Here is a 15720-nt window from a genome sequence, read left to right as displayed (position 1 = left end):
TTCTGTTTTGTAAGTAAGTTAGAAACAGATTCTTTTAGATCTTACCACTGTCACCAACTCTTCCTCCTCCTTCTTTATTTTTTAAAAAAATAGGACAATCATTATATTTCTTTGTGTTGGACTACTTTCTTATGTTTGTCTGTATTACAAAGAAATAAATTGCTTTCCTCTCACACCTCTGAGAAGATCATGTGCCTACATTTATTACTTTAGTTTGTTCACTCATTTCTTATTTTTTTTTAAAGCAATCTTTTTTTTTAAATGTATTTATTTTATTTATTTATTTATTTTGGCTGTGTTGGGTCTTCGTTGCTGCATGTGGGCTTTTCTCTTGTTGCGGAGCACGGGCTCTAGGCGCGTGGGCTTCAGAAGTTGCAGCACTCAGGCTCAGTAGTTGTGGCTCGCGGGCTCTAGAGCGCAGGTTCAGTAGTTGTGGCTCACGGGCTTAGTTGCTCCGCAGCATGTGGGATCTTCCCGGACCAGGGCTCGAACCCGTGTGCCCTGCATTGGCAGGCAGATTCTTAACCACTGCACCACCAGGCAAGCCCCACTCATTTCTTATTGATTGAAACATTCATTTATGAATCGTTTACTGGGTAGGAACTGGAAGTTCTAACTGACAGGCTAAAAAGGAAATTCAAAAAGGGGTGGAATTAAATTTTCAAATGAGACCCTCTTATCTATAGTATGTTTTTCCTGAAGCTTGAAACTCTCACATGACATGTAGTTTAATTTTTTTCTTTTTGATCCTCAGAAGACCTCTCTGGACTTGGTAGTGGTTGATCTTGTAATTGAACACGTGATGCTCATTAAGTCTGAGATTGTGGCTTAAAATGATGCTGATGTTGGTTGAACCTCTACCCTATAACTGATCCTTTAAGCCAGACTGTACATGGCTCAGTTTCGTCATTTCATTATCTACGTGCTTGGACACTTCTAATGGGCTGGCTTATCTTCACTTTTGCAGCCTGAATGGAGAGAAAAAGAAACAAACAAGCTTAAAAGCAAATGCATTTAATTTTAAAAGGCTTTACTTGAGTTCAAACAGTTAAGATTATTAGAAAATACTTTAGAAAATTAATAATGTTAGAAGTATGAATTCAATCAGAACTATTGAGTTAAAAATGATGCTATTGGTTCAAGCGATAACAGTCCATTTATACTGGGTTTCCCCTGTAGGTATGTAACCTGAGTTTGTTAATTCATTTTAATTCTGCTTGTTTGCTGGAGTCTTTCTGATCTATATGATCTAGATAGAATCAAACCTCATTCCTGGGGTTGGGGATCCTCTAAAGTCTTACCAAGAGGTTGGTGACTTGTGAGAGGCCTTACTTTTCTCCTTCTTACTTCCGGTTTTAAATCACATTCTGGCCCACAGTGCCGATAACAATCCTTATATTTAAAACCACTTTCCCAGGGCATTTGCTTGTATAGCCCACTTTACTGAAGATTTGGGGGAGCGAGAGAGGAATTTATATCACACATATGAAGCAAGTTAAAATTGGGTCCTAGATGGACCTGCTTTTCAGAAGTCTTGGGCATTGCTGTAACTGAGCTCAACTGACACTTTGTCTCTTTTGCTTTCCTCTCTTCCTCCTTTTTTCGGGGCTTTCTCTCTCTTTTCTCTGTTCCCTCCCTTTCAGGCTATAAAATCAACCTTTCTCCATTTTTATTTATTAATTTTAATTTAAAATTTAATGCTGAGCTATTAAGCTCTCACCAGCTCCAGCAGCCAAATAAAGTTTGGTGCCCCCACTGACATGTTCAAAGAAGTAGTCTAATTAGAAATGATCGCTTGTGAGGTCCCTTCTGTCTAAATTCTTGGGCAATGACAAGACTTCTCCCTCCTCTCTGTCTGGAGGGGAGCACAGGGTGGGGGAGGGTGAGTGTTCTGGGTACCATATGCAGAGGAAAGCGCAAAACCGTGGCTCTGGGCCAGTCAAGGCTTGAATTCTGGCTTCTCTACTTCCTGGCTGTGTGACCTCGGGCAAGTTCCTTAACTTTCCTGAGCCTGTTTCCTTATCTCGAAAGAGCAATAATATTCCGTAAGTTCTTGCAAGTTGTAGAAAGGATAAAATTGAATAACACACAAGTTGTGGAAGGGATAAAATGGAAGAACACTTCTAAGACACCTGCCTCAATGTAGACACTTAACAAATGTTAATTTCCTTTCCTTTCAACCGATAGACACTTTCCTTCAGGGTTACATATGTAAACATTAAATATTTATAAATTGCATAATTCAAAGAAAAGAAACTTGAAAAGGAATCTTACTTTGGATTTTTTGATGAAGCAAATAATTATCCCTGCCTGTCTTTGCTGCAAATCTGTATTTTTATACGCAGCACTTGGTCTGCTTAGGATATTTATGTGTAATTCTCAGCACAGTGAGACCTGATTGAACCCAAACTCTTTTTGCAGCTTCATAGAAGTTGTAAATATTAGGTATTGATGGTGTGATCTGTGGCTACCTAAGCGACTGGGGCCTGGAGCTGTCCCTGAGGTATTATTTCCAGGTGGTCGAATCAGAGCTGAATAGACTATGAGGCTATAAACACTAGTTAAGGCCCATGGCTTGGTCTGATGGTGCTCAAAGTATAGTGACAATGGATATTTTACCAGCAGAAAGGACTTGGCATCTGTCTTTTCTCTAAAGCAGAGAATTGCATAGTCCCCATGAATAAGTGATCCTTGTAGATTAGGCCGATTTAAACCACAGGCAAAGACACATCCCATGCAGCTGGATTTTAAATTCTGGGGTGCCAGGGTTTATGTTAGAAACAGTGGCCAGTATAATATTTCATGTTCTTAGAGGCAGGAAAGAATAAACTAAAGACTTAAACAAAAGAGATTTTTTCTTTTGTCCAGTCAGTTGTCTAGGGGGTTTGCAACAGAAACCATATGTGGCCCACAATTACTGTCCTACCTTTTCTGGAAAAGGGTTGATCCCTGGTCTAAAGAGTTTGAAATATCTCAGATCAATGAAGGCAAAATGTTAGTAACAATGATTGACTTTTTCAGTTGTAATCTAATTTATGGCAACCACTGTCTGCTTGTTTTAACAGAGCTTTATGGGCATTATTTAGGATGAATATAATCCCATTGCAATATTTAATTGTGTCTGGCAATATTCACATGGGGTTATTACAATTTTGTCCAGGGAATGGAGACTCTAGAAGTAGCTCATATTTCTGTCACCTCCGTCTGAAGCCCCTACTTTCCTCACCACAGCTCACCTGATTGAAATCTCTTCCTACCCTCTCCCCTGACCTGAAGGAGTTTGGCAGGGTCAGCTCAGGAAGGGCTGCTGAGGAATTTTCCACCTTATTCTGTGCATGCTGAGAGTAGGGAAGGATTTCTGGCAAGGGAGTGTGTGATCAAAAAGCCCGTTAAATGTATGGGTGCAGAAGCGTAAGTCCTGGGATGGGGGCATTTTGTGGAGGCTACAAGGTACAAACTGAACCTCCTGGAAGAAATGGGGCCCAGATTAGACCCTGAAGGGTGGGCACCTTTGTGGGAGGGCAAAGCAAAGTTCCCGAAGTATGAGGGGATGTCTCATAGAGTTTCCTGCCCAGGGCTGGAGGCTTTAATAGTGTAGTGTGAGATGAGGTTGGAGCATCAATGTGGCCAAGTCACTGGGAATTTTAAGGTGTATGGAATTCCAAATCCGGTAGCCAGTGAGGAGTCATTGTTATTTATTTTTAAAAGGAGCCGTGTGTGTGTGTGTGTGTGTGTGTGTGTGTGTGTGTGTGTTTGTGTGTGTATGTGTGTGTGTTGGGGGACAGTGAAATGACAGTCACAAAATTGTCAACTATTTGTTAAACCCTGACACAGAGCTGGGCATTGGGCTAAGCGTATTACATGAATCATCTCATTTAATCCTCACAACGACTCTGTGGGGGAAGGCATTGTTATCCCCAGTTTGCAAATGAGGAAATTTGGGCTTAGAGAGGTTAAAATAACTTGCCCAAGGGTCTGAGGTGATTAAGGAGCAGAATCATGACAGTCTGACCCAGGAGCCCAAGCTCTTAACTCCTGAAACAAGCTCAGTGTAAAACATTCCAACGAAACAGAAAAAAGGAGAGTGAAAAGGAACTGAAGCCCTGCCTTCCGGGAGTGACCACTTTGGACGCCAGTCCTTTTAGACATCTTTCTATGCATATGCACAACAAGATGTTTGCGTTTTGCATAACTTCTGCCAGGATTGGGTAAATCCTATGCCTGCAAATTTTACATAAATGGCAACATACTATATATGGATTTTTTTCCCCCAATTTAAAACTAGTTTTCTAATTTTAACAAGTGGATGTATAGTGTTAAAAAACAAAATTCAGGGACTTCCCTGGTGATCCAGTGGTTAAGACTTGGCGCTTCCACTGCAGGGGACGTGGGTTCCATCCCTGGTCAGGGAACTAAGATCCCGCGTGTCACACGGCGAAGCCAAAAAATTAAAACAAAAACCAAAATTCAACCGAGTAGATTTGAAGATCTAATGGGCTTTATTCAATGATTTATGAATCAGGCACCATCCCATCTAGCAGCTAGAGGGGTCCTCCCAGGGGTTGTACAAAATGGAAGGTTTTTATAGGAAGAGAGTGGGGCAAAGGAGCTATTATCAAAAGAAAAGAAAGGATTATTTTTTAGGTCAGGACATCTTCTTTGGGGGTAGAGGGGGGAAGGAATAGCAGGGGTTTTATCATGCACATTGCCTCTTCTTCCTCTGGGGGATGGAGCAGGTCCATGAGACAGGCTGCCTCATTGGTGCTGACCAGAAAATTCCAGACTGGTTGATTAAGATTACATTTCTGGATAGACCTAGAAAATATTATATTTAGCGAGGTAACTCAGACAGAGAAAGACAAATACTACATGATATCATTTATATGTGGAATCTAAAGATAATACAAATGAGTCTATATACAAGACAGAAATAGACTCACAGACACAGAACACAAACTTACGGTTACCAAAGGGGAGAGAGAGGGAGGGAGGGACAAATTAGGAGTATGGGATTAACAGATACAAAGTACTATATATAAAATAGATAAGCACAAGGATTTAGCACAGGGAACTATATTCAGTATCTTGTAATAACCTATAATGGAATATAATCTGAAAAACAATAACTAAATCACTTTGCTGTACACCTGAAACTAACACAATATTGTAAATCAACTATACTTCACTAAAAGAAAAGAATAAATATTAAAAAAAGATTACATTTCTGGGGAAGGTCATAACTGCAGTAAAGTCAGGTATTAAGTGCAGGTTTGATACCATGGACTTTAGCACAAGTGGTGCCATTTGGGCCTGTGCTTTTCTCTGTAACAATAGTATTTCATTTTATGACCGTACCCTCATCCACATAACCAGTCCTTTATAGATCATTGCAAGTTCTTGAGCAAGGAAATCTTAGTAAGCTTTTTTTTTTTTAATAAACTTATTTATTTTAAATTGCTTTCTTACACCTTTGGGAAGATCATGTGCCTACATTTATTACTTTAGTTTGTTCACTCATTTCTTATTATTTTTTAAAGCAATCTTTTTTTAAAAACGTATTTATTTTATTTATTTATTCTTTTTGGCTGCCTTGGGTCTTTGTCGCTGAACGCGGGCTTTCTCTAGTTGTGGCGAGTGGGGGCTACTCTGCGTTGCGGTGTGTGGGCTTCTCATTGCGGTGGCTTCTCTTGTTGCGGAGCACTGGCTGTAGGCGCGTGGGCTTCAGTAGTTGCAGCACGCGGGCTCAGTAGTTGTGGCACACGGGCTTAGTCGCTCCGTGGCATGTGAGATCTTCCTGGATTTATTGGCAGGCGATCCTTAACCACTGCGCCACCAGGGAAGCCCCTTGGTAAGCTTTTCCATTGAACCTCATGCTTTCTCACTTTCCTTGCAGCATGCTCTTGACGCTGACAACGCAGGAGTAAGCCCCATAGGAAACTCTTCTAACAACAGCAGTCACTGGGACCTCGGAAGTGCCTTTTTCTTTGCTGGAACTGTCATCACCACCATAGGTATCAATGTATTTGCAAGTATCTTTTCCTCTGCAGGCCCTCCTGAGTAATGGCACTAAAATCAACATTTTGTCCTCATAGAATACATGGCAGCCGGAGGTTCGAAGGAGGCTGATGAAACACTCAGATTAATGCAGTGCTTGTGTGGTGGCTTTCAATAAAAGGCAGAGCAGAGGGAAGAATTTCATTTTTCAAAATGAAAGACTAGGGAAACTTTCGTTTGAAAGGACCTCATGGAAAGGTTAGGGTAAAAAATGAACCTCTGAACTGATGAGCTGAGCTCAAATTCTTTTTCAAAAAGTGTACTTTTTATTGAAGTTATACATTAAACAGCCAAACTGTGTTCTACAAAGTTTGTTACGTAAAACAGCAGTCTCTGCCCCTCTCCTCTTTTTTCACCTCCCCTGGGGCAACCCCTTTCATTTCTTTTGCATGATTATTTTGATATTCATCTCCATGTCTTTAAATGTCACATTGGTATTACACTTCCCGAATTTTATTTTAGAGATGGTTTCTTGACTTCCTGTTGTGGAAGATGAGGAATTAGTTCTCTTTTTCCTCCCCGCCCCACTGTAGAAGGGCTCTCTTCCCGTCCTCCTTCCTTCCCAGTATAGTTTAATTAGATCAAAAATGAATGTGAATAGTTGCATTGTTTTGCTAGGTAAATGCTCCTCTTCACAACTGATCATAAGGCGAGCTATGATTACTTCCTTCCTGCACCAATTGTTGTCTTTTGTCAATTTTTGTTTGTATCTTTTTTCTGATACTTGGGGAGTTTTGTATTTTTGCCATAGGGATTAAACGATTTGTCATAGGGGTTAACTTTATAATTATAATCGCATATAATAACCTTAGTGTTCTATTCTTTAAGTAGTATCTATTAGTTCCTTATTATGGGTGATGACATCTCTTTCTCCACCACACAATTTTGGTTGACACCATCCTTTTAATGTTTACTTTTACATTATGAAATATGCTTAGGCTTCTATTAGAAGATTTGCCCACTTTAATAACTCTTGGCTCTCAGCTATTATATATAATGCAGTCAGGGAACTTACTCAGCATCTCAACTTCTTTTCTTCTTCCACTATCAATTATTACTCATTGTATCATTCTGTAACATCAGGGTGTATATTTCACATTCTGCTATTCTGTTCTGCTACCTGGGTACTCCCATTTGTTTTAGTAATAGTTCTACAGTTAAGTATTGTTGGTGTTCATCTCTAGCCCTGGTTTTCATCATGGTTTTGCTATAGCTTTTGTCACCATCACTTGCTTGGCTGAAACTCTTCTTCAGGTAGTTGCCTTAAGAATGGCTCCAGGGAGCAATATTCCCTGGGTTCTTGTGTTGTTCAAAATGGTAGCCTTATACTTGAAGGGCAGTTTGGCTGGAAATGAAACCCTTGACTCACATGTTCTTTTTTAAGGGTCTTGTTGGATCTCCACTTTCTCCCAATGCTTATGTTGCTGTGGAGAAACCTGATGCCAGACAATTTTTTCTCTTTTATAAGTGACTTGATCTTTTTGCTCAGCTACTCAAAAGATTATTTCTTTATCTTTCATCTGATAACACTACCAGGTTTTGTTCCTTTTATTTCAGGAAAGTTTTCTTGATTGCTATTTTTAAACATTTTCTCTGCTGTATGATTTTGGTTCTGTTCTTTGGAGATTCCAGTTATACATCTATCATCACTTCTTTGCTTGTCTTCTATGTCTAGTGTTTTCCCTCTACTCCTTTTTATCTTTAAAATTTGATTTTCAACTTGTTAGTATTATCTTCTCTTCTTTTTTTTTGTTTTTTCACAGTACCTACTCTGCCATGTGCTTCTTCCAATTTTGTTTTCATTTTTGTGATCATTAGGGGACTTTTTTCTTTCCTACTTTTTCCCTGAATTCTATTAGCTCAGCTCACATTTCATCTGCACTTGTTATCTCACCATTTCCTCCCTGATTTCTTGCATCTTTGTGGTTTCTTTGTGATGATTCTTAGAGGTGATTACTTCATAGTTGTTTACAATTTTCGTCTGGTTGGCACAACATTTTTCTGCTGAGTGTCTCACATTCACTGGTAAGTTTAGCTGCTCTTTCACATTTTTAAAAAACGGAAGCTTTATATTTATGCTGGGCCAGTTTCTTTCTTTTTTCTTTTTTATTATTTTTTCGGCTGCGTTGGGTCTTCGTTGCTGTGTGTGGTCTTTCTCTAGTTATGGTGAGCAGGGGCTACTCTTCGTTGCAGTGCATGGGCTTCTCATTGCGGTGGCTTCTCTTGTTGCGGAGAACGGGCTCTAGGTGCGCGGGCTTCAGTAGTTGTGGCATGCAGGTTCAATAGTTGTGGTTCGTGGGCTCTAGAGTGCAGGCTCAGTAGTTGTGGTGCACGGGCTTAGTTGCTCCGCGGCATGTGGGATCTTCCTGGACCAGAGCTCAAACCCGTGTCCCCTGCATTGGCAGGCAGATTCTTAACCACTGCACCACCAGGGAAGTCCCTGTGCCAGTTTCTTTTTCACATACTTGATGCCAAATGAACTGGATATTCCTGGACCAGCTCTCTGCTGAACATTTCCATGGGCTGGGGAGAGGAGAGCAGGGAGAAGCAGGTAACCTTTCTGGTAGCACATGCCAAGACTCTCCTCTTTCCTGTTGTCAAAGAGACAGAGTGCTTCCTGCAAATATGGCCCATCTGTGTTATTCTCTGTATAGCTCTGCCTCTTCTGTTTTTCTGGATCAGATCAAGTTTAGGGGGGCTTCTGCTGCTCTCCCTCTTCACCCTACATTCCATACTTGGTACATATAGGGATATCTTTTTTGAAGTTCAAGGTGAGACACTCACTTTCATAACTGGATTTTTGCTGGCACTTTCTGAGATTTGCCACCTATGGACCCTCTTATCATTCTCTGTACTTCTTCTCTGTATTATTTTCCCATATTGCTTCTGTGCAATCTCATCTTCTTTTGGTAATCCTTACATATATGGTGGAATCTGTAGATTGCATCCCTCTCCCAGCTCTGCTGAAAATGAGTTTGAGAGTTATCTGCCCTCATTTAGTAGTGAAGTAGTGAAGTCACACTACAATAAAAATTCTCTTTCAGAAGAATGGGAGACACACAACAGTCACTGGTTCATAGCAATGTTGACAGACAGTGGGAGACTCTTCTGCCCTCGAAGTGGGAGGATTCCTTCATTAACATTTGTTTATACTCTTTGGGAGGAAATCTCTCTCATAGCTCAAATCTCTCAAATCTCATAGCTCTCTGAGGCCCAGCTTTGCCTTCTTGGAGGTTTTTCCCTCTCCCTTACTTTTTGGTGATGGAGAGTATGCCTTTTTTGGGGGATGCATCTTTGACGATTGACTTCCTATTGGCACATGTTTCAGAAGCTAAGCGTTGTTTAGAGGCACAGGTTTTTGTTTATGGTTATAGACCTCCTCTTTAGGACCTGTGTTATTTTTACATCGGTGCAATCAAGAAAGTTATGTGCAATAAGAAAACTAGAGTGAGAGAGAATTGTTTTTAGAAAACCTCTTAATCATATGATGTACTAGGTTCACGCTTGCAAATCTGCAAATACATTAAGATCAACTATTACAAGTAGTAGAGGTGTGCATTACACTAGTGAGTCTAGGGCCTAGAAACCTTTCAGACACTCCAGACCAGATTAGGTCATATTTGTCCTCAATCCCACAGCATCTAACAAAGGAAGCAGGATGACATGGCACCATTTGGTGTAATGGCAAAAAGTGCTATACACCTCAACATCCCCCGAGGGCATCACTTTAGTAGATCAGAGAAGACCAATGTCAGGTTAGATTGTGTTCAACGGTCTGGTTATTAAGATGGGGAAATGTGTCATGTGTTTTAGGGGGATTTATAGTAAAATAATTGAAATTGAGAAAGTCTAAGCCACTTCAAGAAGTACATTTTGGAAATTGCACTCCAGTGCCCAGTATTGGACCCATGAGACATTAGTGTATATTAAACAAAGAAGAAAATTCTAATATTCTTATTTTTATAAAATGGCTAAATCAGTGGCCTATATGATGCACTGAAAAACACTATAGCTACATTGGGATGTGCACCCATTTATCGTGTTAACTCGTTAAGATCCCAAGGGCTTGGTTTATTGAACAACTGTGTTCATTGACCCACATGACGTTATGTAACTGAGGAATGGTGGTTCCATCCGCCTAATGAGGAACATTTGATGTGTAACATCTTCTGCCCTTTTTAATGTGCTTACACTGGAATCTTTGAGTTCGTGCAAATGACTCAGTTTCTGCTGCTTGGCACCCATTCACTTACTCACTCTCGTCCTGATAACCATTTCCCTAATGGTCGCCTTCCCCACACTTGGCCCCCAGGCCACAGGGGAAGAATCACCTTGTCTAGACTAAGAAATCCAGTGCCTTTTGTTTACAATAACCAAGACATGGAAGCAACCTAACTGTGCATTGCCAGACGAATGGATGAGGAAGATGTGGTACATATATACAACAGAATACTACTCAACAATAAAAAAGTATGAAATAATGCGGCAACATGGATGGACCTAGAGATTGTCATACTAAGTGAAGTAAGTCTGAAAGAGAAGGACAAATACCATATGATGTCACTTACATGTGGAATCTAATACATGACACATATGAACCTTTCTACAAAACAGAAACAGACTCACAGACATAGAGAACAGACTTGTGGTTGCCAAGGGGGAAGGGGGTGGGGCAGGGATGGACTGGATATTTGGGGTTAGGAGGTGCAAACTATTACATATAGAATGGATAAGCAATAAGGTCCTTCTATATAGCATAGGGAACTATATTCAATATCCTATGATAAACAATAATGGAAAAGAATATAACAAAAAGAATGTGTGTGTATATATATATATATATATATAACTGAATCACTTTGCTGTACAGCAGAAATTAGCACATTATAAATCAACTATACTTAAATTAAAAAATGTGAATTAAAATTAGATTAGAACCATAAAAATAAGAAATCCAGTGCCTTGCATGTGCGTGGCCACAGCCCTGAGTTTAGAGACAGACATGAGATCTGGATTAGGCCAATAAGCAAGTCAATTCCTGGGCTTTTGTTTGAGCTTTGGAGGAAGTGACTTCTCTTTCTTACTGGATGTAAATTGGGAAAAGGATAAGCCTGGGACCCTACCATTCATTTTCGTCCCTTGAGGGTTTTTCTGCTTAGAATTCAGCTAACAGTAAAGAAGCAGGGTATCAAAAGAGGAGTGATTAGCGGGGTCCAGCTTGCATCCTTTGAGCTTGGAATGAAGCTACCCATGAAGAATTAAGAAGTAAATGTTAAATATCGTGCTATTTACTGGGGTCTGTACATTTCTCTTTTTTCTTAAGCGAGTGTGCATTGGGTTTTATCTTGCCTAAGACTGAAAAATTCTAACCAATGCACACTTATGGCTCAGAGATCACAGAAGGCCAGTAAGTATCCTCTGACCTCATAGCCAGTACCTGACCCTGCTGGCCACTGCAGCTGCCATCTCCCACCTTCTTTGGGCTACTTGCTCTTGATTTAAAGTCTTTGAGCTTCCTATTGGGTAAGCCCCTAAGTTCATATGCTGATGTCCTGGCAACCTGGGATGCTGTTGCCTCTATAGTGAGAGGCAGGACACTGTGTCATATCTGGGCAAAGGACAGAGACCTTTCCCAAAATATGAAAGAAGGTGGAGGCTGAACAGGAAACTACTACAAAACAAGCGTAAAGCAAAAACAAACAAAAATAAAACCCAACCCAAACCACAAGTCCGCTTCAGTATCATGGCTCAGTGTTAGTTGTTAGAGATTGGGTCCTTTTCTATTCAATGGAGAATATGCTATTTTCTCTCTCACTTTGTCTTAATTGAAAAATAATGTGTTGTGAGTTGAACACCATTTAGCTGGCTAAATTTTGACTCCAGGGCGGAGGGTCTTTAGAGAGTCATACCATTAGAGAATTCTAAAGAAAACATAAGTACAATGTTAGTAAGAATAATGAAGTGAGGAAATAAGGTTTTTTTCCCCAATTATTTAGTGGTAAATTCATTCATCACAAGTGGTAGCAAGGCTTATAAGAAAACTAAGAGCCTGCTAATTCTTCCCGTTCTTGCTGAGAAATTTTCCGTCATTTAGGACACAGGCAGTAGAGCCGCTGGAGCTGAGGAGCGTTTTCATTATTCGTGAAATACGCATACATTAGCATGCTTGCTTGATTTCACATAATGTGTGACATAATTCGGTAAACATTTTCCCATTTTCCTAAGGTTCTTTGCAAAACATAAGCTTTGATGGGTTCCACTGGCTCTACTATCAATGCTGTAATCACATGTTGCTGGAGTCTTACGCAGTTTTTACTTTTGTGATAGTGTAACATCACGATGAAAATCTTTGTTCTTGAATGGTGATCTTCATCTCTGGCTGTTTCCATGGAAAGATCCCCCAGGGCTTGCTGTGTCAGAGGGCCTCGACCTTTTAAAGGCTTGCCAAATTGCTCTCCAGAAAGACTCTCTTGAGTACTATGTACTATTCAGACACAAAAAAATGTGCTCATTATTTAGAACGTGTTAGAGAGATCTTAGGAATAATAGTCTTTTCCTGAAAAGCAGTGTTATTACTCAGTATCAGAGGTCCCTTTTATCTGAAAATATCAAAGCTTCTTTTTTTTTTTTTTTTTAAATAAGGTTTTCTTGTGCTAGGATATACAGAAAGATCTACAAGTGTATGGCAAAAGGGAGAACACTCAGGCTCTTCTCGAAACCAGGAGCCACGCCAGAAGACTAGACTGCTGTCTTTGTTGAGGCCATTGTGCACCCTGTTTCCTTTCTCAGTAACTAATTCTGATGTGAGAAAGTCCCACCTGCCTCAGTTGTTGACTCTGCTGGTGGGTCTCCAGCAACTAGTTTTTCTAAGCTGGAGGAATGATACTCCTGTGTGCAGATTCTTTCCCACAAACCATCACCTGTGGAAGGGCAGAAAATGATTGAGTTCTCACCAACAACTATGGAATGCAATTAGATTTCATCTTGGAGGCATTTTTTTTTTGTCTTGGCCGCACTGCGTGGCATGTGGGATCTTATTTCCCTGATCAGGGATGGAACCCATGCCCCCTGCAGTGGAAGTGCAGAGTCTTAACTGCTGGACTGCCAGGGAATTCTCCATTTGAGGCATTTTTGGATTAAGTCACTTGGCTCTACCCATATCCTAGAGAGCCCCTCATCAGGTCCCAGATGGTAGTCAGTAACTGTGTTCCTTGCCTGGTGGCCTCAGTTAAGAACTGTACTTGCCAAGGGACCGAGGCAGCTATTTCTACTTGACTAGCACTTGGATTGGATGTTTCGCCCATGGCTTTGGAAATAGCTGTCGCTGCGTCTAACACTTACTGGGTGCTTACTAGGTGCCGGGAACTGTGCTCCACATGCGTTATCTCACTTAGTTTCACGTTAACTGCATGAGGTAGGTACTCTTATTTGCCTTATTTTACTAATGAGAAGACTGAGACCCAGGGATGTCAAGTAGCTTGTTCAGTATCTCAAGGTCGGTAAGCCATGGAGCTTAGATTTATTCACCAGCACCAGCTACATAAGGCACAAGGCCCAGTGCAAAATGAAAATTCAGTCTTTTGCTAAAAAAAAAGATTAAGAACGACAAAATGGCAAGGGCAGAGCATTAAACCAAGCATGGGGCCCTTCTAAGTGTGGGGCTCTGTGTGACTGCACAGGCCACACGCCCATAAATGCACAGACAGTAGGCTTTGAGAACATGTACTCTAAACCAAATACCAGAGCTGAATAGCACATGGTTTGCCCAAGATTTGACTTTGGCATGTAAACAGCAAATGGAAGAGTTTCATGTGCACTACTCAGGCCTAAGTCCTCTTTAAACACCAGCTTTCTCTTTGGAAAGGGCTTGGGCTGTTTTCTAGCCAGGGGTGACCAGAGCTAAGCACTGCCTTGGTCCTTCTCGTTCACAAGAGAATGTTCTCTCTGGGCCAGAAGCCAGTTGGTGGACGAGCTCCTGGGACTTCTGCTTTATGAAATCCAATTCTAACGTCCTGGGCTAGTTCTGCCTGACCAGCTGCCTCTCACTTCCCAGCCTTTGCTGCCCCAGGGATACCCACAACCCAAATCCAGCTGTGGGCCCACCCAAGCCAATGAGTCAGCCCAGCCTGGGGCACAGGCATTTTGTCCTTTGTCCTGGTGCTATAGGAGAACAGTGGAGTTTCCAGAGGGAAAATAGGAACCAACCCTGTTTTCTCCTGGGGCTTAGTTTTCCTGGAGACACATAGCTTAGAAACGATTCCTTCCCACAGAAAACCTGGGGCAAGATGATAATTGTGGATCCTTACTGAGGGCTTATTCTTTGCATCGTGCTTCACATGTATTTAATCTCCACAGGTTACTCATGCTTCACATGTAACTCTTTAAGCTATAAGGTAGGTGCTATTAATAGCCCCATCATTCAGTCGCGGAAAGCGAGGCAGAAAGGTAAATTGCCCAGGATCTGAGAGTTAGTAAGTGGAAGAATCAGAACAGGAATCCCTGCAGTCTCGAGTTCTAGAGCCACTGTTGTACCTTACTTCAAAGTTCTATCAAGCCTTCTGGAAGGAGGGGCAGGGAAGTCTAGCAGGCCCAGTACAAATAGAGGCAAAAATCCAGGAATGTGGCCCTCTTGTTGCCTCCTGTTTAGAGCAAAGCTCTAAAATGTAACTTCTGGAATTTTCTCAGAGTAACAGGGTTGAGGGTCAAACTGGAGAACCGTCTTTCCATATAGTTCATCAGAGGCAGGGGACACAGATACACACACACACACACACACACACACACACACACACACAAAACACAGCATTACTCAAGAATAGCAATTACTTTATGTCTGATGTGAAGTGATGGCCTGAAATATATTTAAAGACTGATTTTGTTACCAAGTCCAAGCTTGCTCTGCTTGCCGCACGACAGGCCAATAAATCAGAGACGAGTTGCTGAGGCAACGAATAACGACTTTGACTTTAGAAGATGACCGACTAGTGTCTCCAATAAACCATCTTATCGGGGTTTGGATGCCAGTTTCTTTTATAGAACAGAGAGGGGGAGGAGACGAGGAAGTAAAGTAAAAAGGCTATAAGACTTGCAGATGTTCCCTGAAATGGCCAGCCTCAGGGTGGGGATGTGTTAATTTCTCCTTTCTTGCAGCCATCCACAGGTGGACAGGGTCTGGATGTTTCCCTGAACAAAGGCACTTGGGTTTAACATTCAGGCAGAGGGGCAGGGTTCCCTGAGGCAGGCCACTGTGTACAGACACTATCCTTTTAGTGAACAAAAGCAACAGGAAGCAAAGGTTAAAGTAAAAGAAACAGATCCAACATGTAGTCAGATTTGGCTCTTCCCTGTTACAATTTGAATATTACTTCACTAGTGCCCAAGAACTTTGCTCTAATTTTATTTTAGTGTCTAGTCTGCGAAACACTGAACAAGTAAGGAGCTGATTGTAATACTACTACTAACACTTTGCATTGGTGTAGCACTTTACAGTTCACTGATTTTCCCCGCATTGTCCTTGAACCCTTCTAATACTAGGATTGGAGAGGTGAAGTGAGCCTAAGGCCAACCAGGTAGAAAGAGGTGGTATCATATTCGAGCCTCATCTTCCCACTTTTCTCTCATGCTCCTTAGATGACACTGGAATGTCCCCTGAGCACAATCCTTACC

The 15720-nt window shown here is 41.3% G+C and overlaps 1 protein-coding gene across 1 annotated transcript in view; it reads left to right on the top strand.

Annotated features, from left to right (window-relative positions):
- KCNK10 (potassium two pore domain channel subfamily K member 10) overlaps nt 1–15720 on the top strand; it is a 133912-nt gene that overhangs the window by 79185 nt on the left and 39007 nt on the right. Inside the window, exon 3 of the mRNA XM_061182787.1 lies at nt 5894–6011. Within this exon, the coding sequence (XP_061038770.1) occupies nt 5894–6011 (118 nt within the window). The remainder of the gene's footprint in view (nt 1–5893; nt 6012–15720) is intronic.

The sequence above is a fragment of the Eubalaena glacialis genome, chromosome 2, assembly GCF_028564815.1.
Source record: "Eubalaena glacialis isolate mEubGla1 chromosome 2, mEubGla1.1.hap2.+ XY, whole genome shotgun sequence".
Lineage (NCBI taxonomy): Eukaryota > Metazoa > Chordata > Mammalia > Artiodactyla > Balaenidae > Eubalaena > Eubalaena glacialis.
The sequence above is the reverse complement of the archived record's forward strand: the minus strand, read 5'-3'. Positions and strand labels throughout refer to the sequence as shown.